Source organism: Capricornis sumatraensis, chromosome 1 (assembly GCF_032405125.1).
Source record: "Capricornis sumatraensis isolate serow.1 chromosome 1, serow.2, whole genome shotgun sequence".
Taxonomy (NCBI): Eukaryota; Metazoa; Chordata; class Mammalia; order Artiodactyla; family Bovidae; genus Capricornis; species Capricornis sumatraensis.
In genome coordinates this window covers 16,695,007-16,718,799 of record NC_091069.1, presented here as the reverse complement: position 1 = coordinate 16,718,799, position 23,793 = coordinate 16,695,007, and the positions used below count along the sequence as shown (strand labels likewise).

Here is a 23,793-nt window from a genome sequence, read left to right as displayed (position 1 = left end):
TCGTTCAGGGATTCTTTACTTCCTTCCTTTCTTCTTCTTCTTTTTAATTTCATCTATGTTATTTTTGGCTGTACTGGGTCTTCGTTGCTGCATGCAGGCTTTTTCTAGTTGTGGTGAGCGGGGCAGTGGCTACTTTCTAGTTGCTGTGTGTGGGCTTTTCATTGCAGTGGCTTCTGTTGCAGAGCACGGATTCTCAGCGCACGGGCTTAGTTGCTCCACAGCATGTGTGATGTTTGCAGACATCAAACCTGAGAGATCAAACCCGTGTCCCCTGCATTGGCAGGTGGATTCTAAATGCCACTGAGTAACAGCCAAATGCCACTGCCGTTTTTCTTTAGCCAGGCATTTTTCCTTTGAACACCTGCACATCCCGAAGGTACCCCCTGCTCCTGGATGTGGATCATCCCTGAAGCAACATCAAACAGCGACTGCCACACATTAGACTATGGAATCCATCTAGCTACTTGCAGTCTTCATATTATTTCTCTGGTAAATCTTCTGTTAAGCATCTTCCGGATAAAGAAAAGTGCACAATTCACATATGTGCAGCTGAACAAGTTTTGGGTGCTATGAACACATGTGTGTAACAACCAACTTAATCAAGAGATAGAATGTTTCCCAGACTTTCAGATGCCCAGGACCTCCCCCCCAGGGTCCTAAACCCTACCTCTGCCCTAAAGACAACCGTGTCCTATTTTCTAAGACCACACCCTAGGTTTGCCTGCTTTTGAAGTTGTTATGAATGGAATCACACCAGGTGTACTTTTTTTCTGTATAGTTTCTTTCACTTGAGGTTATCTTTGTAGATTTATCCCTTTTGCTGTGTCTAGAGTACTCTGTTCATTTTCATTGCCTTCTAGGATTCCATTGCTCAGATTTACCACAATCCATTTAATGTATCACAAGCCACATCATCATTATGAGGAGTGTTTGGACTGTTTTATTATGCTATGAATTTTCTTGTACTTGTCTTTCGGTCGACATCAGTATGCGTGTGTGATGGGTAAACACCCAGGAGTGGGATCATTGGTTCAGGCAGTTGAACATGTTTCCCTTTAGTACCTACTTCCACAGAGTTTTCCAGAGTGCTGGACCTATTTACACTCCAACCAGAATAATAGAAGGTTCCCATTGTTCCTCATCTTCCTTCTCAGTTGGTATTGTCATTATAAAAGTTTTGTTTCATCTGGTTTAATGTTAGCCATCAGTGGGTGTGGGGTGGTGTCTCATTGCGGTTTTACTCTCCAGTTTCCTGATGACTAATGATGTTAAGCATCTTTTTAATATGTTTATTTGGAGAAGGAAATGGCAACCCACTCCAATATTCTTGCCTGGGAAATCCCATGGTCAGAGGAGCCTGGTGGGCTCCAGTCCATGGGGTCACAAAAGAGTCGGATATGACTTAGCAACTAAATAACAACAACAACATGTTTGTTAGCTGCTTGGTTATTCTCTTTTGTGAGGTGCCTCTTCAAATTCCTAGCCCTGTTTTTGTGTTAGATTTTCTGCATTTTTATTATTGATTTGTAGGAAGTCATTGTGTACCATGTGCTTTCTTGATTATATGCATTGAAATCTTATTTAACTCTTTGTCGTTCCTGTTCACTGATTTACTGGTTGTAATTTAGTTCATCTGATGAGTGTCATTGCACTAATTTTCAGAGCCATATTTGTGCATGTGAGTATTTCAGTAAATAAAATGGAACATGAAAGTGCTTCAGAATAATTCTTGAACTTTTAAGTCCTCTGTGTGTGTGTGTGTGTGTTGGATTGTGTTTTAGGAGTCAGGACCACCCACATGTTTGCTAATTGGCTATAAGGACTTGCAGGTCTTTGGAGCAGGTCACACTCACAGCTGAGGTTTATTCCAGGGAAGAGGTGTGGAGCAAGGACAACAAAGCAAAGAGGGACATTGGAGGAGTTTGGAGAGGTGGGCGCAGCTTCTGAGTCTTTCCCTTCTGGGCTGCACAGTTAGACGTCCTTTTCCTCCACCCCCGAGACAGGCGTGAGATAGCAGGTCAGGGATGCCTGAGGAGTCTCAGGTCTGCCGTTATGTTGCTGAGCCCAGTTCAAGCTCGCTCTGCTCACCGCACAACAGGCCAGCAAGTTGAGAGATGAGGTGGCATATTGAAAGAAATAATGTCTCAAAACAACCACCTTTTCAGGGACTGGATGCCACTTTCTTTTATAGAACAGAGAGCAGGAGGAGAGGAGGAAGGCAAGTAAAAAGGCAACTAATCTTACAAATATCCCTAGAATGCCAGCCTCAGAGAAAATGTGTATATTTCTCTTTTCTTACAGCCATCCACAGATGGACTGGGTCAGGGTATTTCCCTGAACAAAGGCACTTCGGTTTAACATTCAGGCAGAGGGGCAGGGTTCTCCCAAGGGAGGCCATTATGGATGGACAGTGTCGTTTTAGTGAACAAAAGCAACAGGAAGGATCTGACATGTAGTCAGATTTTGTTACGGTTAAACGGTGCTGGGCTGGACCTGTAGACACATTCTTCTGTGTGCATCCTTAGCCACCTAATCTCAAGACCCCACCTGTGAATGAGGCGCCAGTCTTGATGGCTGTGCAAAGACACTCAGACAAGCTGGTGTGGCATGTTCTTTGTTTCAGGCACACACACAGAGCCATCAGTGACTGATAACAGAAGCAAGAAACTTTTTTAAAGTTTCTAAGTTAATTTGTATTTTATCCATCATAGAAGCATAAAATACCATTTTTAAAAATCCTTAATTTTATATTGGACTATAGTTGATTAACGATGCTGTGTTAGTTTCAGGTGTACAACAAAGTGATGCAGTTATACGCACACATGGATTGATATCTATTCTTTTTCAAATTCTTTTCCCATTTAGGTTATTACAGAATACAGAGAAGAGTTGAGGGCATATTTCTAGGATTTGGGCAGTATCAGTCATAGTTCTAGACTTCCCTGGAAAGATGCCAGGAGTAAGTATCTGCCTTCACTGTGTTAACTTTCTTCTCACAGAGAGCTATCTAAACTGTCCTTCTTAGTGGGAAAATCAACTCCACAAGATAACAGCATGCTCTTTGAGGCCAGAAGCCCACAAATGTGCCCCGAAGCACTTTTATGAATCAGAAACTAATGGCTTATGTAGTAGAGGGTTTACCTGTTTCTTGACAAAGCAACTACCTATAAACCTGGCCCAGTGTTTCTCAGGACCTTTAGCTACTTTTCTGGGATTGGGATTATAGAAGCACCACTCTTTCTTGGATTTATTTTGATATATTTTATTTTCCCAGTTCATCATTTATTTTGTGACATGTGGATTTATTGATGCAGGATTGTATGCATCTTTTTCGTGTACTTTACAGTCTGTAGATCTTTCCTCTCTTGTGTTACTATTAAGATTATGCTGATTTCATTTTCTTTTTATGCACTTTACCTAAAAGCAAATCTGTTTAAAGAGGTTTTCAAGAACCAATTTGTTCTTCAAAATAAAAGCTATTTTTAAATTTATTAATTATTATTAATAATTACTGCATTTATGTTAGTTAATTCTCTCTGCTTTTCCCCCTATTAACAGAATGACTAGAATATTTCATATTTAATGTTTTCCTGATTGATGCTGTGTTGAAGACTCTGGCTTTTTATTTTTTTCTGATTTATACATCTCATAAAATTTTATTTCTTCTTCATTATTCTTTTTTGTTTTTTAAATTATGAAAGTATAACACATTTACAAGAGGCTTGGAAAATATAGAACAAAGGTACATTTAGTTCCATTATATATTACAATTATTAACTGGATAAATTAAGATTTGTAGTTGGAGTTTCAATATCAAACTGTCAAAAATTAACAACAGAATGATATACAGAAATGTAGGATATAGCAGACCTGAAAAACACCATGAACCAATTCAACATAATTAAGATTTATACAATTTTCACACAACAGTAAGATACAAATTCTATTCCGGTTCCCATAAACTGCTGCTGCTGCTGCTAAGTCGCTTCACTCGTGTCCGACTCTGTGCGACCCCATAGACGGCAGTCCACCAGGCTTCGCCGTCCCTGGGATTCTCCAGGCAAGAACACTGGAGTGGGTTGCCATTTCCTTCTCCATAAACTAGGAGACACTAAAACCTATCTAGGGACATAAAACAAGGTGCAAAAAATTCATGGTCTAAAGATCTTGAAATCACAGAAGAAGCCATAAAATCATCTGACTAAATGAGTAAGGCCACGCTATTCGTTTATTCTGGAGTAGGAAATGGCAACCCACTCCAGTATTCCCACCCAGAGAATCCCATGGACAGAGAGATTGAGAGAGAGAGAATCCCATGGACAGAGCCTGGTGGGCTACGGTGCATAGGGCTGCAAGATCCAACAGGACTGAAGTGACTGAGCATATTGGTTTATTCAAAGCCCTCTGAGGTGTCTTCCCAGCTCCCAGCTTCTCTCCCCCACAGTCACAGGATAGGTCACTGCAGGAAAGTTTATTCAAATATCCACCCAAGCTGGAGCCATCATTCTCTGTCCTAGGTACTTGAAATTGAGCTAAACAATACGACAGATTTTTTTCCCCTTTATCAGTGAAGACACTGTGTCTCCAGTCTTCAACACAAGGTTACCGCTGACTGACCCCAGATACTACAGGGTCACCGAGGTCACAGTCTCCTGGTAGGAAAGTGGAGAGGAAAACCTGAATGAAGAGCAGATACGATGGGGGTGGTCATGGAAAAAGAGGTAGAAGAGAGGTTCTCTGGAGGATGCACTACAGTCCTGAAGAACAGAAAGAACTTTGTACTCCACACTCTTGACAACCTGCTCCATCGATGTCCAAACGTCAAATTGTTCATACAGAACTAAAAACATCTTAATCTCAGAATTATTCCTTCCCTATTAGGCATACTTCACATGAAATAGCTCATACTTATTAAAAAGGGGTTTGAGCTTAGAATTAGACCTAATCCCACTCTAAATGCACACGGATTAAATCGTAATTATTTGTTTTCTGTTTATCTACCGTTTTCCATCTTTGTTTCTAATTCTGGCGTCTGCTTAGCAATTATTTTAAAAGATACGAGAGAAGGAGTACAAACAAACGAAAACATCCAAATAATCTTGTAATTGCTGCTTTTCTATGGAAAGCCAGTGCTGGCTGATGAAGGCGCTGTCAGGCCACCTCACTGCTGTCTCATTGGAGCTGCGTGCAAGACTTGGGCGTCTGTAAGGCCACTTGGAGGGGCCAACCTGGGGACCCTTCTCAGTCTGAGAGGCAACTAAAGGAGGGAGATAATCTTAAAACAGGGAAAAGCATCTGTAAAGCGGACGGAAAGCGCTCAGCGGCTCACAGCACCGGAGTCTGAGCGCGGCCGCGGGGAAGGCGGTCGGAGCGCCGCGCCGGGTCTGCGGGGCGAGCCCCGGGGAAGCGTCGGCGCTGCAGCCGGGCGGGGAAGAGCCGGTGAGGGTGGTGGCGCGGGGCGCGGAGCGCAGGGTGGACCCCGATGAAAAGACACACGCGCGCGCAACCACGCGCGCTCCGTACCCGGGCATAAGCAACACAGGATTAATTATTCAACCGGGGGCCTGGGGCCACGGGCCAGCCTCCCATCGTGGGTCCCCATCGGAGGCGGCCCGGGGCCCCGGCCTCTGCGGTTGCCCCTCCGGCCCCTCCTGGAGGCGGCCTGCTCGCGGCGCGACCTCGCGGTCGGGCGGAGGCGGAGGCGGAGGCGAAGCCGGAGAGGTCGCCCCAACCCAGGCCCCGCCCACTTCCCGCCGCCGCCGCCGCTTCGTTTTCGCTTCCCGCGGGGTGCAGCCCGCCGGTTCCCAGGTTTCGTTTCCCCAGCGTGCGGGGCGGCACCGGGAGGCGCCCATGACCTTCGGCCGCCACCCGCGCGCGCGGCGGCTGCTCGCGCGCCTCTCGGGCCGGCGGCGCGGGGCCTGCGCTCGGGCCATGGATCCGCCGCGCTGCTTCGCGCTGGAGCTGCCGGGCTGCACTCTGGCGCACTTTGCGGTGGGCGAGCAGGCCCCGGGCGCGCGCCCCGACCCCCGCGTGGCCGCGCTCCTGGGCCCCCCGGGCCGCAGCTACTCGCTGAGCGTGCCGGGGACCGGGGGCGTGGGGGCCCGGGTGCGCGCGGCCCGGCTTCATCAGCACCTGCGGCAGCAGCTGCGGCGCGGCCCCTTCCAGAGGTGCGAGCTGCGCCGGCTGCTGGGCTATTGCCCGGACGGCGGCGCCGGGGCCCTGCAGCACGGCTTCCTGCTCCGTGACCCCCGCGACAGCCCCGACACCCGGCAAGCGCTGCTGGCGCTGCTGGACGCCTGCCCCGAGGCTCCGCGCCCGCTCTTGGCCGAGTTCTCCCGGGACCCGCTCTGCCAGCTGTGGCAGCGCCCCTGGGAGCGGCGGGACGGCCGGGGCTGGCAGCAGCTGGGCGGCGAGCGCGTGGGGCCCGCACCGGAGCCCGCCCTGCACCCGGTGGTGCCCGACCTGCCCAGCTCCGGGGTCTTCCCGCACCGGGAGGCCGCCCGCGCCGTCTTGGAGGCGGTAAGAAGTCAGGTCCTTTCCCAGCGCTCAGGGACCCCCCGGAGCAGGGACGTGGAGGCAGTGGGCTCTCCCGGGGCGGGGGGCTGGCCTATCCCGACGTCTTTTGCCTCTTTACTCCTGTTAGCAAATCGGGTGGTGAAGGCGGCTTCTGTGCCAGCAGCTGTTTAGACTCCGGGCTCTTTCCGGATTCTTGCCCGCCAGGACCCCCAACCCCACATTGGGAGGCTGACATCCCAGCAGGAGCGGTGGGGTGCCCCTGGAGTGGGGGGAGGGCCCGCTGGGTGTGTGCAAGAGCTGTGCCATCTCAGAAGCCGTTATCCAGTTCTGGGAGGTTCTGGGAGATCGGAGCGTAGAGAAGAGGGCTTGAGTTTGGGGGATGGAGAAACTTAGGCTTAAGTGGTGCCTGCCTGCTTACTGGCAGTTACTTATTTCGTGTGTAACACACCTGCCTCGCGGTGTTAGGACAAGGAATCAGGTGACACACAGAGGTGCTTGGTGCGGGATGGCTGACATTCTGACCGCAGCCTATAGGTCCTGAGGCTGGACTCTTGTATCTTAGATACATTTTAGGAACTTGGGCTTATTTCTGAGTGCTTACAGTTGCAGAACCTGGGTTTGGATGCAGATTTTGGTATTTATTGAGCTTCCCACGTGGTGTTGCTGGTAAAGAACTCACCTGCCAATGCAGGAGACTTGAGAGACTTGGATTGTATCCCTGGGCCGGGAAGATTCCCTGGAGGAGGCCTTGGCAACCCACTCCAGTATTCTTGCCTGGAGAATCCCATGGACAGAGGAGCCTGACCGGCTACAGTCCACAGGGTCGCAGAGTCGAACATGACTGAAGCAACTTAGCAGGCCTGTGTCCCTTTCAGTAAATTTCTTAAGTGTTTCTTTGCCTTGGTTTCTCTAATTCGTAGATGGGGTTAATAACAATAACACTCTCGTAGTTATCTTGAAGAGGGGCCAAGTTGATATTCCCAAGGGCACTTAGAATATTGCCTTGCTCAGAGAAAGCACATAAGAAAAGAATACATTTGGGCCTCTGTAGAGATTCTGTGAGTGCACAGCGAGGTCAGGAACAGTTCAGAACCTTTCTGAGGTTCAAAATGCTTTGCACTTCGGTCTGGTGCCAAACACAGCTCTGCCTTATCAGCCCCATGCAGTCTTCTCAGCAGTTAGACATAGCTTCTGCCCTGGCCCTGTGGCTCCACTGCTGATGTGTGGATGTTGCTTTCCAGTGCACGTCCTTCATTCCTGAAGCCCGAGATGTGCTGGATCTGGTGGACCAGTGCCCAGAGCAGGTCCAGAAGGGAAGGTTCCCCATCGTTGTCATTGAGGGCTTGGATGCCACAGGTAAGAAAATGTCACCTGCTGGTTCTAGGCAGTGAGATTAACATCAATTGCAGAAATAGACGGGTCTTGGCAAGCAAAACGTATTGAGGGTTCAACTCATAAACCTCCTGTGTGCCAGGGATGAAGTGAAGCTGGCTTGGGATGAAAAATGGATAACTTCCAGGGGAGCTGAGCCTCGGGTTCCCCTGTGAACACAGGGGAATGCAGACCCCTTGGTGTGAGAGGAGGGGTAGGTCATGGTCTGGCAGAGCTTGGAGGGGTGGATCCCTGGATTGGATTTTCAGTGGGACAGGCGCTGGTCAGGTGAGGAAAGTGGGAAAGATCCTCCAGACAGAAGAAATGGCAGCATGCAGGCAGTTGGAGACTTGAAGAGGCCCGGTGCAGCCAGGAACCGCGGGAGCAAAGTTTGGGAAAACTAGGGAGTGGAGGACAGAAGCCTTCAAAGCTGCCACAAAGTGTCAGAATGCAAGAGATGTGCCCACACTTGGCCCAAAACGCAGCAGCAGGAGGAGGGTGGCCCAAGGGCAGGGCAGACCCGGGACAGCCACAGTGTCATGAGGCTCCATGGGAGGCTGTCTCCTTCTGTGTCAGCTGACTGAGGAGGGGAATAAGGGCCTGGGAGGTGATGCTAGAGTTTATCCTTAGTTTGTAAACCAATGAGGTGACCACTTTGTTTTGGCACAGACTGTAAAGAATTTGCCTGCAATGCGGGAGACCTGGGTTCCATCCCTGGGTCGGGAAGATGCCCTGGAGGAGGGAAAGGCTACCCACTCCAGTATTCTGGCCTGGAGAATCCCCATGGTCAGAGGAGCCTCGCGGGCTACAGTCCATGGGGTCGAAAAGAGTCGGACAGGACTGAGCAACTGAACACAACATACATTCTATTAATAGCGCTTCCCAGGTGGCGCTAGTGGTAAAGGACCCACTTGGCAGCGCAGGAGACATGAGAGATATGGGTTCAATCCGTGGGGCAGTAAGATCCCCTGAATCGAACCCACCCAGTATTCTTGCCTGGAGAATGCCATGGACAGAGGAGCCTGGTGGGCTATTGTCTTTGAGATCTCTAGAGCCAGACATGACTGAAGTGACTTAGGACAGGTCAGAGAGGTACTATTAATAACACCAATAGAGGAATCCCAAGTTCCTAAGGGTCAGCAACTTTTTTAAAAATAAAGAATCATATTATTTATTCAACTCATAAGTTCTATAGGCAGAAAAATTGTCTTTGCTCTTTCTGAGTTACTGTTAACTTTGGGGAGAGATGCCGTGGCCTTGGTTAAGATCTGCTGTATTTTGTGTGTGACCTGCAGGTAAAACCACCGTGACCCAGTCAGTTTCAGATTCACTCAAGGCTGTTCTCTTGAAGTCACCACCCTCTTGCATCAGCCAGTGGAGGAAAATCTTTGATGATGAACCAACTATCATTAGAAGAGCTTTTTACTCTTTGGGCAATTATATCGTGGCTTCTGAAATAGCTAAAGAGTCTACCAAATCGCCTGTGATTGTCGACAGGTAGGTGTAATGTTGCCTTGAATTTGGCATTTTCTTCCTAACGTATGAGTGTGTGTGTGTGTGTCCATGTAGCGTACATATGTATATGCAGTTATACAATTGTGTTTAAGCCAAACTGTATTATGATAATAATAGGAATAATGTCTATGATTTATTAGCCCATACCATTGGCTGGCATTTTGCCAAGAACGTTCCACAGACTATCCTAACCTCTGAAACAATCACTACTACTTGGATCCTGAAATTGTTAATGAGAAACACAGGTCTTAGAAAAGTTAAGTAGCTTGCCAAAGTGAGAAAGCTAGAAATACCATGTTGGGAATATTAACAAAAGTCCCTACTTCACAAATTGAGCTTTCCGTGACTCGTTTGTTTATTGGTTTGTTCACCAAACATATATTGGGCATTTACCGTTTGCCAGAGACTTCTTGATTTAGGGGACTCGGAGGGGAATGAGCTAGAAAATGCGTAGCTTTCGTGGAGCGAATGTGCTGAAGGAGAGGATGGTAGTCGAGCACATGGATACGCAAGGTGATAATCAGAGAATGGTCAGGACCGTGAGAAGGAGAGTGCAAGGTCGTGTGGTGGCGGATGGCTGACCCCCCACTAGATGTGGTTTAGTAAGGCCTGTGCGAGGAGGTGCCATTGGCCTGAGCTGTCAGTGACCCTAGAAGGACAGCCATGGAAAGTTGTGGAGTGAAAGCTTTGCTGGAGGGGGATGCAAGAGCAAAGTGTAGAGAGAGGAAGAAGGGAACATGTTCCAGGGCTGGAAACAGGCCAGGGAAACTTCTGGATGAGTGTCTGCTATCTGGATGGATAAAAAGACAGAGAGAGATCAGCAGTGTCTGTATCTGTGATAAAGAGTGCAGATTTTATTCTGAGTACAGAGGGGAGCCTTGGGAAGGTTTCAGATAATAGAGTGGCATAAGGTGAGTCATATTTTAAATTTCCACAAATTAAAAAAAAAATGGCTTTAAAGTGCCACAAAAATAGACAACAGGTACGACAAGCAAGTCATGCTAGGGTTAAAGTCACCAGGAATCGGTGAAATGAAAATTGAAACGACGATGAGGTCCCAATTTCCTCTCATCAGGGTAGTAAGCCCTGATTGAAAAGCTCTGAGCTGGAGACGTTATGGAACAGTAGAAACCCTTGTGGTGCTGGTGAGAGTGAGTACCTGCCTGGTGACTTGGGGAGCAATTTGAGAAGCAAAGTGGAAGATTTGAGCAGATTCTTGTATCTCCTGCAGAAACACCAAGAGAGTCTATTTCAGTTTTGTTCATAATACTGAAAACCTTGAAAAACCAATAGGCCTCAGCAGAAGAAAGTAAATAAATACCAGTGTGTTTATAGAATGGAGGTCCTATAGCTGTGTGCATGAGTATGCTGTGTCAGTGTGCCTAAGTTACAAAACCATCATTTCAAATGAAAGAAATCAAGTTACAGAAAGATGTTCAGTAGACTACATGCAAAATAATAGAAAAAAATACCATAAAAAGGGCTGGAGGGTAGAGGGTGGGAGGAAAGTTCAAGAGGGAGGGGACATACGTATGCATGCATGCTAAGTTGCTTCAGTCGTGTCTGACTCTTGGCAACCTTGTGGACTGTAGCCCGCCAGGCTCCTCTGTCCATGGGATTCTTCAGGCAAGAATACTGGAGTGAGTTGCCGTGCCCTCCTCCAGTGTGATCTTCCTGACCCAGGGATAGGACCTGCATCTCTCATGTCTCCTAAATTGGCAAGAGGTTTCTTTACCTCTACTGCCACCTGGGAAGTTCTGGATATATGAATGCTTGTGGCTGATTCACACTGTTGTATGGCAGAAACCAACACAACATGGTGAAGCAATTATCCTCCACTTAAAAGTTAAAAAAGGGCTGGAAAGGTGTTGACCATTCAATTTAGGAGAGTGCTGTCCTCTGCGAAGGAGAGAGATACAGTTGACAGGGAGGGCCACAAGACTTCCATTGCAGCTGAATTCATCCTAAGCTTTTCTCCCATGTACATCTTACTGTCTTGCTGCAGTTTTTCTTATTTTTGGAAAGATGAGTGATTGCATTAAAGTCTGACAAGTGTTAAGGGAAGAGAAGTAATTACAAATGGAAGTCTCAAGGAATTTCAAAAAGTGAACACATTCAAGGACAACCTGCACCCACATCGTGACTTAGAACCTTACTCAATCCTGTAAGTCCTTCCCTTTCAGTCATGACCCATCCTTCCCCTGGTGGGAACCACAGCCTTGATTATGCATTCCTGGATCTTATTTGTTCTGCTTGTTCTTGAACAGTCTACATAGGCAGATAGACTTCGAGTGCCATTTGCATCTGACTTCCTGCGACCTGTGAGCTTTGTCACTGTTGCCACAACCATTCTTTCATATAGCTTTGTTTGCCCACGTGTGTTACCAGTCCTGGTTGGTTTGCCCAGAGCTCCCCAAGCCAAACCCTGAGCCTCTGTTTGCAGCAAAGAAAGGCTGTATTCACAAGGTCACCAAGCTAGGAGATGGGAGTAAATCTCAGGTCCACCTTCTCCAAAGCGAGGGGCTCGGATATTTATGGGATAAAGACGCATGGTAGTCTGAGGTGTGGTGAGTGAAGTGATGTGAAAGTCACTCAGTTGTGTCTGACTCTGCGACCCCATGGACTGTATAGTCCATGGAATTCTCCAGGCCAGAATACTGGAGTGGGTAGCCTTTCCCTTCTCCAGGGGATCTTCCCAACCCAGGGATCGAACCCAGGTCTCCTGCATTGCAGGCAGATTCTTTACTAGCTGAGCTACCAAGGAAGCCCTTGTGGTCTTGAGGTGTGGGGAGCCTGGGAAAAGGTGATAGCAAGTAGGAGAAAGGTAAGGTGATCATAGAGTGCAGGTGCAGCCAAGCATATCTGGAGAATGGCTACATAGTTGACCTTTTTGGCCCTCTGACACCAAAAGGTAGCTGACCAGTCACTACCTTGGGAGGGTCAGTGATCCCAGCCAGTCCTAAGCCTGGAGCTTGAAACGCACACCACTGACTCCAAGTTCCTGAAAGAACTCCAACTTAGGCAAACATCTTAAGACTCCTAGGACCAAGATACTATCGATAGGGGTGGAGAAGGATCTTGCTACTTACTGTTTAGGCTATGTGACGCTTGTAGAACATGCAGGGGTTTGTGAAAACAGTTAAATCAGGCATGATGAGTCAAGGCAGGTTACAGTTTATTATTTATTAAGCAAGTTACAGTTGAAGGGACCTAGCTGATGCCGGCCCTCAGTTTCCCGTGTATGTCTGTGTTGCCTAGAATCCCAGGAGTGGGATTGCAAGGGTGCAGGGGGCTCATGTGTACTCACCTGGAGGAGGCGCCGCAAAAAAGTGCTGAAGTGGTTGAAACTTCACAGCACCCTCCCCACCCTCCCTCCACAGTGGTGTCTGAGAATTCCCTTTGACCCACATCCTGGTCAACATTTAGCATTGCTGGTCTTCCACTATAACTAGTCCAACTTTTCTGCTGTCCTTGGTGAGAACGTTAGTCATTTCAAAGCTATAGCCAGAACATGGAAGTGACCCAAATGTCCATCAACAGAGGAATGAATAAAGTTCAGTCCAGTTCAGTTGCATAGCCATGTCCAACTCTGCGACCCCATGGACTGCAGCATGCCGGGCTTCCCTGTCCATCACCAACTCCTGGAGCTTGCCCGAACTCATGTCTGTTGAGTCGGTGATGCCATAAAGATAAAGAAAATGAGCACATATATACAATAGAGTATTACTTAGCCATAAAAAGGAACGGAATTGGGTCATTTGTAGAGACGTGGGTGGACCTAAAGAGTGAAGTAAGTCAGAAAGAGAAAAAAAAATATTGTATATTAATGCATCTAGAAAAAATGGTACAGATGGCCCAGTTTGCAGGGCCTGCAGATTTAGAGAATGGATGTGTGGACAAAAAGTGGGGGAAGAAGGGTGGAAGGAATTGGGAAATTGCAATTGACATGTACATGTAAACATGACCATGTGTAAAATGGATGCCTAGTGGGAAGCTGCTTTATAGCTCAGGGAGCTCAGCTCGGTGCTCTGTGATGACCTAGAGGGGTGAGACGGGCGAGAGGTCCGAAAGGGAGGGGATATGTGTGTGTGTGTGTGTGTGTATATATATATATATATATATATGTATATATAGTTGATTCACACGGAGAAGGCAATGGCACCCCACTCCAGTACTCTTGCCTAGAAAATCCCATGGACGGAGGAGCCTGGTAGGCTGCAGTCCATGGGGTCACTAAGAGTCGGGCACGACTGAGCGACTTCACTTTCGCTTTTCACTTTCATGCATTGGAGAAGGAAATGGCAACCCACTCCAGTGTTCTTGCCTGGAGAATCCCAGGGACGGGGGAGCCTAGTAGGCTGCCATCTGTGGGGTCGCACAGAGTTGGACACGACTGAAGCGACTTAGCAGCAGCAGCAGCAGCAGTTGATTCACATCCTTGTAGAGCAGAAGCTAGCATACTGTTTTGAAGCAACTGTACTGCAATTTTAAATAAAAGCTAACTGCCACACCCCGAAATGGAACTTCTACCTCTTCACATGTCTTTTTCTGTGCAAAAGAGACAGATACCTGCATATCTGATGTTTCAGAAAGAGATCACTCTGTACATTGAGAATGAAGTGTGAGGCGGTGATTGAGGGGGAGAGATGAAACAGTAGAAATTAGTTAGAAGGCCTTCACTGTCAGCTTTAGTACCAGTGGGTACTTTCGACTGTGAGGATGGCAAGATAGTTATTTCAGAGTTGGCAAGTCACAAAGGATCCTAGAGGAAGGGTAAGATTTTGCTTTCTATCGTGGGACTCCGTCACCTGTGGGATGTTTTCAGCCTATTGTTAAAGAGTCCGGATTTACCGCACTGTTATCTTTTTTGTGATACAGTCCCCTTTATCTTGTGGAGAAAGACTAGGCTTTTCCTAATGAAGTGTGACTCCACGAGATGTATTATTTCCTGAGATGTCCCCAAATCAGCAGCCCTGGCTCTCCTGCATGGAGGCAGACGCTATTCATGACACCCTAATTCCTTATCTGTTCCCTGCTGACCAGAATCTGAAAAAGAATAGATACATGTAACTGAATCACCTTGCTGTACTCCTGAAACTAACATAGCATAGTTAACTAACTCTACTGCAATATAAAATAAAAATGAAAAAAAAAAAAAAGACTCGTGATGAATATCCAATGAGTGGATGTAGGCGGACATGCATTGCAAACAACAAATTGCTATTAAAATATAAAGCATTATTATATAAGCAATGTATAAGACATTAGCAAATTGCATTTGATTTGAACTAATGTGGTTTCCCTGATGACAGGAATGGAGAAAACTAAATAATAAAGAGTCTGAAATTGATGGCCAGAGGCTGTGATTATTTAAAATGAACTGCAGTGTTGTCAGTGAGAGGACTCTGGCTTTGCAAAACAGGGCCCCCATTTGCCCCTGATTTTTCTTCTTTGTGTCTGTGAATTGTCTGCAATTTTGGTCTTTAAAGAGATAATACTAGATCACCTTGTCAGATGAGAAGAAAAGAGCAGTTATTTGTTGTCTGAGTGGGTTTTGTTCATGTTTAAAAATTTTAACGAAATCCATTTTAGACAACACCATCATCTAGCTGAAAAAATAAGGGAGACAGAGTAATTTTTGATGGTGACTGTGGTTAAGGTTGGCAACTTAATCACCCTTATTACCTTTAAAAATCTATTCTTGCTGATGGTTTTGCTAGAATAAAGAAGGCTTTTTACATTTAGATAGTATCAGCCTCTATATTCAGAGCTGAGTATTTCATTTGGTGAACGGGGAGAACGTGCAAAGTGCAGTGCAAATTGTAGTTCTGTTGCCAAGAAGGAGAAAACCTCGACCTGCGTGGATTTATTCAGCTGGGGAGACGAGATGTATCCGATAGAAAAAGTGAGAATACGAGTTTGTAAGTGATTAGGAGTCTGGTAAGTGATACACAGGGCTTCACTGGTGTCTCAGAGGTAAAGAATCCTCCTGCCGATGGAGGAGACAGAAGATACACGGGCCCTATTCCTGGGTTGAGATCCCCTGGAGGAGGAAATGGCAACTCACTCCAGTATTCTTGCCTGGGAAATCCCACGGACAGAGGAACCTGGCGAGCTACAGTCAGTGGGGTCGCAATGAGTCAGACGTGACTTAGCAACTAAACAACAACACCACAAATGATACACGCGAGTGGCCCCAGGCCGAATTCAAGCCTGCAGCAGCTACAGTGGCCATGCTTTTTGGAGGTGGAAAGGGTCTCTGCAGGATGAACGACATTAGAATTGATCAACTCCCAAATTAGTTTTTTTACATTCATTCTTTCAGTACTCTTGGTACTGCCATGGTTCAAAATCATGCAGCTTTTGTTTTAACTGGTGCCCAGTAAGAATTAAATATTTTGTTATAATGACAGTGTGATACACTTTTTATAAGCACTTGACTATTTTTGTAAAAACTATGGGGAAAAAAAACAAAGCTTTCATGACTTTCATTTTCCAGAGAAGGAATTTAAGACTCACCTACATCCACAAACTGAGTAGGTGGCAGAGAGTAAACCAACATACAGCTTTGATAGCACTGTGGATGATTTTGTAGATAAAGGACAAGCATGTCCTTTGCACTGTGAAATGTAGTTCAGATCTAAAGTGATTAACAATCTGGGATTTTAAAACATCGCATACAGTGAGTGGACAGCCCAGATAAGGATGGGGCCGTGGGGCCTCTGTACAGTGGGATGTGTATTAACTGTTTCATAAATATTTGTGAAGGTTTAAATGTTTTTGTAGTCCTTTGATACTGGATTTGGAGTTTTGCATCTTGTCACTTAAAACTGGAATATGACAAAAACAGGTCAAGAGTGTAATAAAGGATGCCAATTAATAAAATGATTCTAATTGTTGTTTTTCAGCCTTTAAGTTGTGTTTGACTCTTTGCGACACCATGGACTGTGGCATGCCGGACTTCCCTGTCCTTCACTATCTCCCAGTGACTTTCCTGGTGTCTTACACCGTAAAGGATCTGCCTGCAATGCAGGATACCTGGGTTCAGTCCCTGGGTTGGGAAGATCCCCTGGAGGAGGGCATGGCTACCTATTTCAGTATTCTTGCCTGGAGAATTCCATGGACAGAGGAGACTGGTGGGCTACACGTCATGGGTTCTCAAAGAGTTGGACATGACTGAGTGACTTAACACTTTCACTGTCTCCCAGAGTTTGCTCAAATTCATGTCCATCGAGTTGATGATGCTATCTAACCAATCTCATCCTCTGCCGACCCCTTCTCCTCCTGCCTTCAGTCTTTATTAGCATCAAGGTCTTCTTCCAGTGAGTCAGCTCTTCAGATCAGGTGGCCAAAGTACTGGAGCTTTAGCATCAGCATCAGCCCTTCCAATGAATATTCAGGGGTGGTTTTCTTTAGCATTGATTGGTTTAATCCTAATGCAGTCTTTCACACATCCAATAAACCATTATTCATTGTATGCTTATTATGTGCCAGACACTCGTTTCAGGCTTTAAGATGTAGAGATGACTAAAAAATGAATTCTGTAATGGAGGAGACAAAAAAGAGCTTGTAAACGGCTAGGTCTGACTTACAATGAATCCTTCAACGGAGTCGAGTAGGAAAGGGTTGAGAGCCCGGAGGGAGGAACAGTGAATTCTGTTCAGGGTCTCCTCTGAGTGAGATTCCCTTTTCTGTAGGTTTATCGCAGGGTGTTGAATATAGTTCCCTGTGCTATATAATAGCAGGACCGTGTTGTTTGTCCATTGTATATATAATAGCTTATATCTGTTAACCTCAACCTCCCACTCCATTCATCCCTCCACTCCCCTCCCCCTTGGCAAACACTAGTCTGTTCTCTGTGTTTGTTTCCGTATCTTCGATTCATTTGTGTCATATTTTAGGTGCTACATAAGTGACATCATACGCATTTGTCTAGCTGTGACTTGTCACTTAGTATAATAATCTCTAGGTTATCCATGTTGCTACAAATGACATTATTTCATTCTTTTTTGTGGCTGAGTAATATTCCATCATGTATATGGACCCCCATCTTCTTTATACATTTCTCTGTTTATGGACACTTAGGTTGCTTCCGTGTCTTCTCAACAAGTTCTGTTTTAAAACACCATAGGAACTGAATGGGCGTGTGTATTTTTATTTGACCAACACACAATATTAAATACCAACAGACTACCAAATAAATCTACTGAAACAATAGAAACAGTGACAGACTTTATTTTCTTGGGCTCCCAAATCACTGCAGATGGTGACTGCAGCCATGACATTAAAAGACACTTGCTCCTTGGAAGAAAAGTTATGACCATCCTAGACAGCATATTAAAAAGCAGAGACATTACCTTACTGACAAAGCTCCATCTAGTCAAAGCTATGGTTTTTCCAATAGTCACGTATGGATGTGAGAGTTGGACTATAAAGAGAGCTGAGCCCTGAGGAACTGATGCTTTTGAACTGTGGTGTTGGAGAAGACTCTTGAAAGTCCCTTGGACTGCAAGGAGATTCAACCAGTCCATCCTAAAGGAAATCAGTCCTGAGTGTTCATTGGAAGGACTGATGCTGAAGCTAAAGCTCCAATACTCTGGCCACCTGATGTGAAGAACTGACTCACTTGAAAAGACCCTGATGCTGGGAAAGATTGAAGGCAGGAGGAGAAGGGGACAACAGAAGATGAGATGGTTGGATGGCATCACCAACTCAATAGACTTGAGTTTGAGCAAGCTCTGGGAGTTGGTGATGGACAGGGAAGCCTGGCATGCTGTAGTCCATGGGGTTGCAAAGAGTCAGACATGACTGAGTGACTGAACTGAACTGAACCAAATAAATGTACATTTTCTGCCATTATGCCTTCAAAAAAGAAAGGGTCCTGCAGGGCCAAAGCAATAGAGTAGTCTTGCCACACATACAATTTCAACTGAGAAAATGGAGCTCTGAGAAGTGTGTGCCAGATTCTTACTGTGGTTACTGATTCTAACTAATTTTTATCTGTTATAAATTTGTTAAAAAATAAGATTTTGTTTTATCTCTTTAATGTGTACAGTACTAGGACAAGTTCAGCAGAGCCATCCCTGGTTTTGTCATCCTCAGTGGCTGATTTTTAGGTACTGCCTTGATTTCCTCTGCAGATGGAGAACTCACTACCTCTTTCTTTCTCAGGTACTGGCACAGCACGGCCACCTATGCCATAGCCACCGAGGTGAGTGGGGGCCTCCAGCACCTGCCCCCCATCCATCACCCTATATACCAGTGGCCCAGGGACCTGCTCAAACCCGACCTGGTCCTGCTGCTCACCGTGAGCCCCGAGGAGAGGATGCAGAGGATTGAGGGCCGAGGCCTGGAGAAGACCAGAGAGGAGGCTGAGCTGGAGACCAACAGCATATTTCGTCAAAAGTAGGTGTCCTGATGTGACGTGAGGGGCAGGGGTCTCTGGCTGTGGTGATGACCCAGAAACAGCACTGACTCCAGGAGAATGGAGGAGATGACATGGCTCCCATTTTCCAAACCAGCGAGGCAGTGTCCTCTTAGTTAGTCACCCCTTCCCCTGGGTCGATTCCCTGTGGCTCCAGTGAGGTTGTTCTGTAGCCAGGGGATACCTTCCTCCTAGTCCTGGCTGTGTCAGCGGCAGAGTGAATCTGAGTGAGACCACACGCCTTTCTGGGCCGTCGTAACGGGACGCGCATGAGCACTGCCTGATGACCACACTGTGAGTCTTACCTGCTAGGGGCTCCCTGTGTGTCAGGCTTTTACTTCTGATGCTCTGTAACCCTTGCAAGGACAATATTAGCCATGTTTTACAGCTTCCAAAACTGATGCTCAAAAGGTTAAGTGATTTGTTTAGCATGGGAGACATAAGAGACATGGGTTCAGTCCCTGGGTGGTGAAGATCCCCTGGAGGAGGGCATGGCAACCCACTCCAGTATTCTTGCCTGGAGAATCCCCAGGATGGAGGAGCCTGGCAGCCAGGCTGCAGTCTGTGGGGTTGCAAAGAGTCAGGCACAACTGAGTGACTAACAGTTACTCCCTTACTTAACCATATGTTTGTTTTCCATGTCTCTGATTCTTTCTGTTTTGTAAATAGGTTCCTTTGAACTGTTTTTTTTTTTTTTTTTAGATCCAACATATAAGTGATATATGATATTTGTCTTTCCCTGTCTGACTTGCTTCGCTCAGTGTGACAGTCTCTAGGTCCACCTGTCCATGTCACTGCAGGTGGCATTGTTTCGTTCCTTTTTATGACTGAGTCTGGGTACTCGTTTTAACCAGAAAGCTCTAGAGTTTTGGTCACATGATCGTCCCTGGGCATTCCGCACATGCAAAGGCTGGTTAACACCCGAAGAGGAGGTGGAATTCTGTGCAATTGCAGAAGAGTCCTAAGTGAAAACAGTGCTCATGCCAAGGACCTCTGGCTTGTGCAGAATCCTTCAGGGTGCGGACTCGAGAAAATTGCCACTGGGAAACTTAAACTCTCTGAGCATCTGCCCCTTTCTTTGCCAAATGGGGATAAATGAGAATGGTTCTACTCCTACAAGTTACTCTTGAGTATAATATGAGAAGAATATGCAGAATGCTAAGGCTTGGCAGTACTAGGCGTTCAATAAAGGCTAGCTATAAAATATTATTAATTTTTCATTTATTAAACTAGATGTGTTAAATGTTTCCTGTGCACAGCAAGTTGCCCGGGGTGGGGGGAGTGAGCTCAACCAGATGGGGACCTGGCTTCAAGCTGTTTGTATTACTGTAGGAAAACAACATTTGCACGAAGGGCTGTGTTAACACATGGGCTGACTCTTTCATTCTGCCTGTCTCCAGGGTAGAAGTATGCTACCAGCGGATGGAGAACCCCGGCTGCCACGTGGTGGATGCCAGCCCGTCACGAGAAAAGGTCCTCCAGATGGTGTTAAGTGTAATCCAAAATAATTGCAATTAATTGTAGTTACTCCAGGCCAAGCGACACATTTTACTAACCTGATGCTGTTTGATCCATCTAAGCCCACGACTGGTTGTGCGGTTTTCCCAGATTTCAGTTGTGTAAAGCATGTTGTGTGTCAGAAGAGTGGATATTTCAGTTTTACCTAAACTGTTGTTCTCCTGACCAAAGGACCCATGTGGCTGCCATCTGCCAAGTATAATGAACGTTTGCTTGGAACGGGTTCTTAAACTGCAGCCCCGCTGAGTCCTTCCAAGATGTGTCTCCTCTAGAAAGTGCAAGGTGGGCAGAAGCAACCGAGAAGGTCATCCAGATCCATGGAACGCCCCCGCCTGGTGCTCCCTGTGGGTGTGCAGGCTTGCGTCCCAAAGAACGTGTCTGCGTGTCCCAGCTGTCAGAACCCATCTTGGGGTGGTGAACTCTGAGCAAGAAACATCTGGCTTGTAACTGAGGCTTCTGGCCCCTAAACGGGTCCTCTTGGTTAGCATTACAAAGTCAAACGCAGAGGAGGCCATCCCGAGAGGCTCTGAATACAAACACACCAAGAGTCCTTGGATTCTGTTCTGCTGATTTACGTTCCTCTCCTTTCCTCCGAAAACATGGCTTTGGATGGAAGGAGTGGTCTGCATGGAGCTAGATGCTCTAAGGGCTTCCCTGGTGGTGCTAGTGGTAAAGAACCCACCTGTCAATGCAGGAGACTTAAAAGACGCTGGTTCCGTCCCTGGATCTGGAAGATCCCCTGGAGGAGAGCATGGCAACCCACTCCTGTATTCTTGCCTGGAGAATCCCATGGACAGAGGAGCCTGGCGGCTACAGTCCATGGGGTTGCAAGAGTCGGACTCGACTGAAGCGACTGATGCATTAAACGGAGCCAATCCAGTCATGCATTTGTACTGATGTTTACATCTTGTTTGTCCTCCGTGTAGGGGGTGTGTTTTACTAATCAGAACCAAAGCCAAGAAGCTGAATGTAATGCTTGCTATATGTTTTTATTAGACAGATGCAATTTATCCTACTGAGTAAGCAGTAGGATATGGGATCCTGGGATGGGATTTCTCAATGAATTATCTTGTACTTCAATGTCTTATGAGTGCACATGCAATTGGTATTGAGATTTGTTTGGCTAGAAGAAAAAAAAAATAGTTGAGAAAACAGAAACTTAATAGTCTTGAGGCCTTGGGTGAGTCATTTAACATCATGTAACTTGATCTAAAAAGTGACAGTAGTTCTTTATTTTTCTTAAGGCATTGGGTGAACTAGGTGATTACTTAAAATTCCTTCCAGTTCTAAGATAGATTGAATCTGTGAACTACTTTAGGGAAATGGCTCAAGAAGACATCTCCTCAGAAAAATTTAAGGCATCATCAGGTTTATCACATGGACTCTTAAATTTTAATAAAGTTTATATTAGCTATATCATTATTTTTCAAAAGAACTGTAGGTAATTTATGCATAGTATATGTACATATATGGGCTTCCCTGGTGGCTCAGCGGTAAAGATTCCATCTGCAATGCAGGAGCCACAGAAGATGCAAGTTCAGTCCCTGGGTCAGAAAGATCTCCTGGAGGAGAAAATGACAACCCACTCCAGTCTTCTTGCCTGGAGAATCCTCTGGACAGAGGAGCCTGGCGGGCTCTAGTCCATGGGGTCAAGAAGAATTGGGCAGGACTAAAGTCACTGAGCATGCACATATGTACGTATATAAATATTTAATTTTAGGTAAATATTTTTTAAAGCTGATAAATCACGCTTGGGTGAAGATGGGTATTATTGACTTCAAACATTTTCAAAAGCATATGCTGGCACCTAAAAACAAACGTTTAATGCTTTCTGTATGTACCTTGCCAATGAATAAACGTGCTGTGGTTTTCTAAGCTACTCTGTTGGCCAGAGTGTGTGGGTTTTCTTGATGGTGATCCCCCAGTATGCCTCTTGTAAGGGCGGGGATTTGGGGTTAAAGAAGTGAAAAGATGTGAATTTGTGGTCAAAATGCTTTCAGAGGAAGAGGAAGGCATTTTTGTTTCATTTTAAACATCATTTCAAGAAAGTGCAGTCCCTTCCTCATTGCAGATTGTAAAGAGATTTAGTCCTCGCATCTAATAATTCTTCATCCACTTGTCTTTATATACTGAAAGGGATAAGATCACTGAGTATGAGATAGCACCTCCTGCCTGGAAGACGATAACAAGGAATCACCTGTTTGGCTTTGTTTTGTTACCACTTTTGTTTCTGTTCCTGAAATAGACCTTGAGTGTCCCCAAATATTTATTCTTCATCTCTGCCACAGTGATAGAACTTTGTGTTTGACATGTCACTGCCAGGAATTTCCAAGTCTTTCTTATCCCTGGAGTGGCCAAGTGACCACTCCGTGCCAGGTCCTTTCCATGAGCAGAAGGGGATTAGGAATGTCAGGGGGAGGGTGGCCCCCCTCCCCTTTTAACCCTGCACACCGCTTGCTATTCAGGCATTTGGGGGTCAGTGAGGACAGTGATCCTACACAGCTGGGGAAGCAAAATGAGTGGGGTGGCCGTCGCTTATGAGAACGGGTAAGCTCTGGGCATGGGTGTGTGTCTGGGGCTCCAGCCTGGAGGGTGCATCCATCTGGGGACACGGCTTCTGCACGCAACCTCAGCGCCCACCTTCTCTGTATGCTTCCCTTCGTAGAGGCAGGTGTCTGGATTTCTTACTTGTTTTGTTGTTTTCTACCCTAGAATCCTCGATTTTTGCTGACGCTTCTCTCTGTGAAATGTCCCTCCCCTCTAGCAACAGTTGTGAAGCATTTTTTAAATGTTTAGACCCTGGTATCTTTTTGGAATATATACCAAGGAAATGATCAGTAACTCACATAAAAATTTTTCATCCTATCTGCATAATGTACTTCAAGGAAGTGGAATGTATCTACTTAATGGGCATACTTGTTTTATTGCCCTCTGCTTTATTGTGCTTCACAGATACTGTGTTACTTACAAGTTGAAAGATGGAGGCAACCCTATGTCGAGCAAGTCTATCGGTGCTGCTCATTGACAAATGAGCTGGCACGCAGGATCTTAGTTCCCTCACCAGGGATAACCCACATAAACCTGGTTATCTGAGAGCCTGATGGAGATGTACAATGAGATGAATCCTGTTGTCACGCCTGCTAACACAGCACCCGTACTGTAGCCCGTGGATCAAGAAGACTTTCAAGTCATTATTTAAGGAATGCATTTCATAAAGCTTTATTCTAGATGCCATTAAGAACATTCATGGAACTTCCCTGGTGGTTGAGTGGTTGAGAGTCCACCTTGCAGTTTTGGGGACACAGGTTTGATCCCTGGTTAGGGAACTAAGACCCTACCTGCCACAATAGCTAGGCCTGAGTGCCACTAGCACTGAGCCCTAGCATCTCAACTAGAGAGTCCTAGTTGTTCAGTTGCTAAGTTGTATCTGACTCTTTGTGACCCCATGG

The 23,793-nt window shown here is 46.2% G+C and overlaps 1 protein-coding gene across 1 annotated transcript; it reads left to right on the top strand.

The window, feature by feature from the left end:
* The first annotated feature begins 4,697 nt into the window (after positions 1-4,697).
* Positions 4,698-22,192, top strand: CMPK2 (cytidine/uridine monophosphate kinase 2). Its single transcript, XM_068966474.1, has 6 exons — positions 4,698-4,721; positions 5,332-6,519; positions 7,758-7,872; positions 9,183-9,384; positions 18,574-18,807; positions 20,227-22,192. The coding sequence occupies exons 1-6, from the start codon at positions 4,698-4,700 to the stop codon at positions 20,342-20,344; spliced, it is 1,881 nt and encodes a 626-aa protein (XP_068822575.1). The 3' UTR covers positions 20,345-22,192.
* The last annotated feature ends 1,601 nt before the right edge of the window (positions 22,193-23,793 follow it).

Excerpts from the sequence above, each read along its gene's own strand:
- CMPK2 (XM_068966474.1), top strand. The coding sequence starts at position 4,698 with ATGGGGGTGGTCATGGAAAAAGAG. Across the intron at positions 6,520-7,757 it reads CCCGCGCCGTCTTGGAGGCG|TGCACGTCCTTCATTCCTGA; the intron begins GTAAGAAGTCAG and ends GTTGCTTTCCAG. Across the intron at positions 9,385-18,573 it reads TCGCCTGTGATTGTCGACAG|GTACTGGCACAGCACGGCCA; the intron begins GTAGGTGTAATG and ends TTTCTTTCTCAG.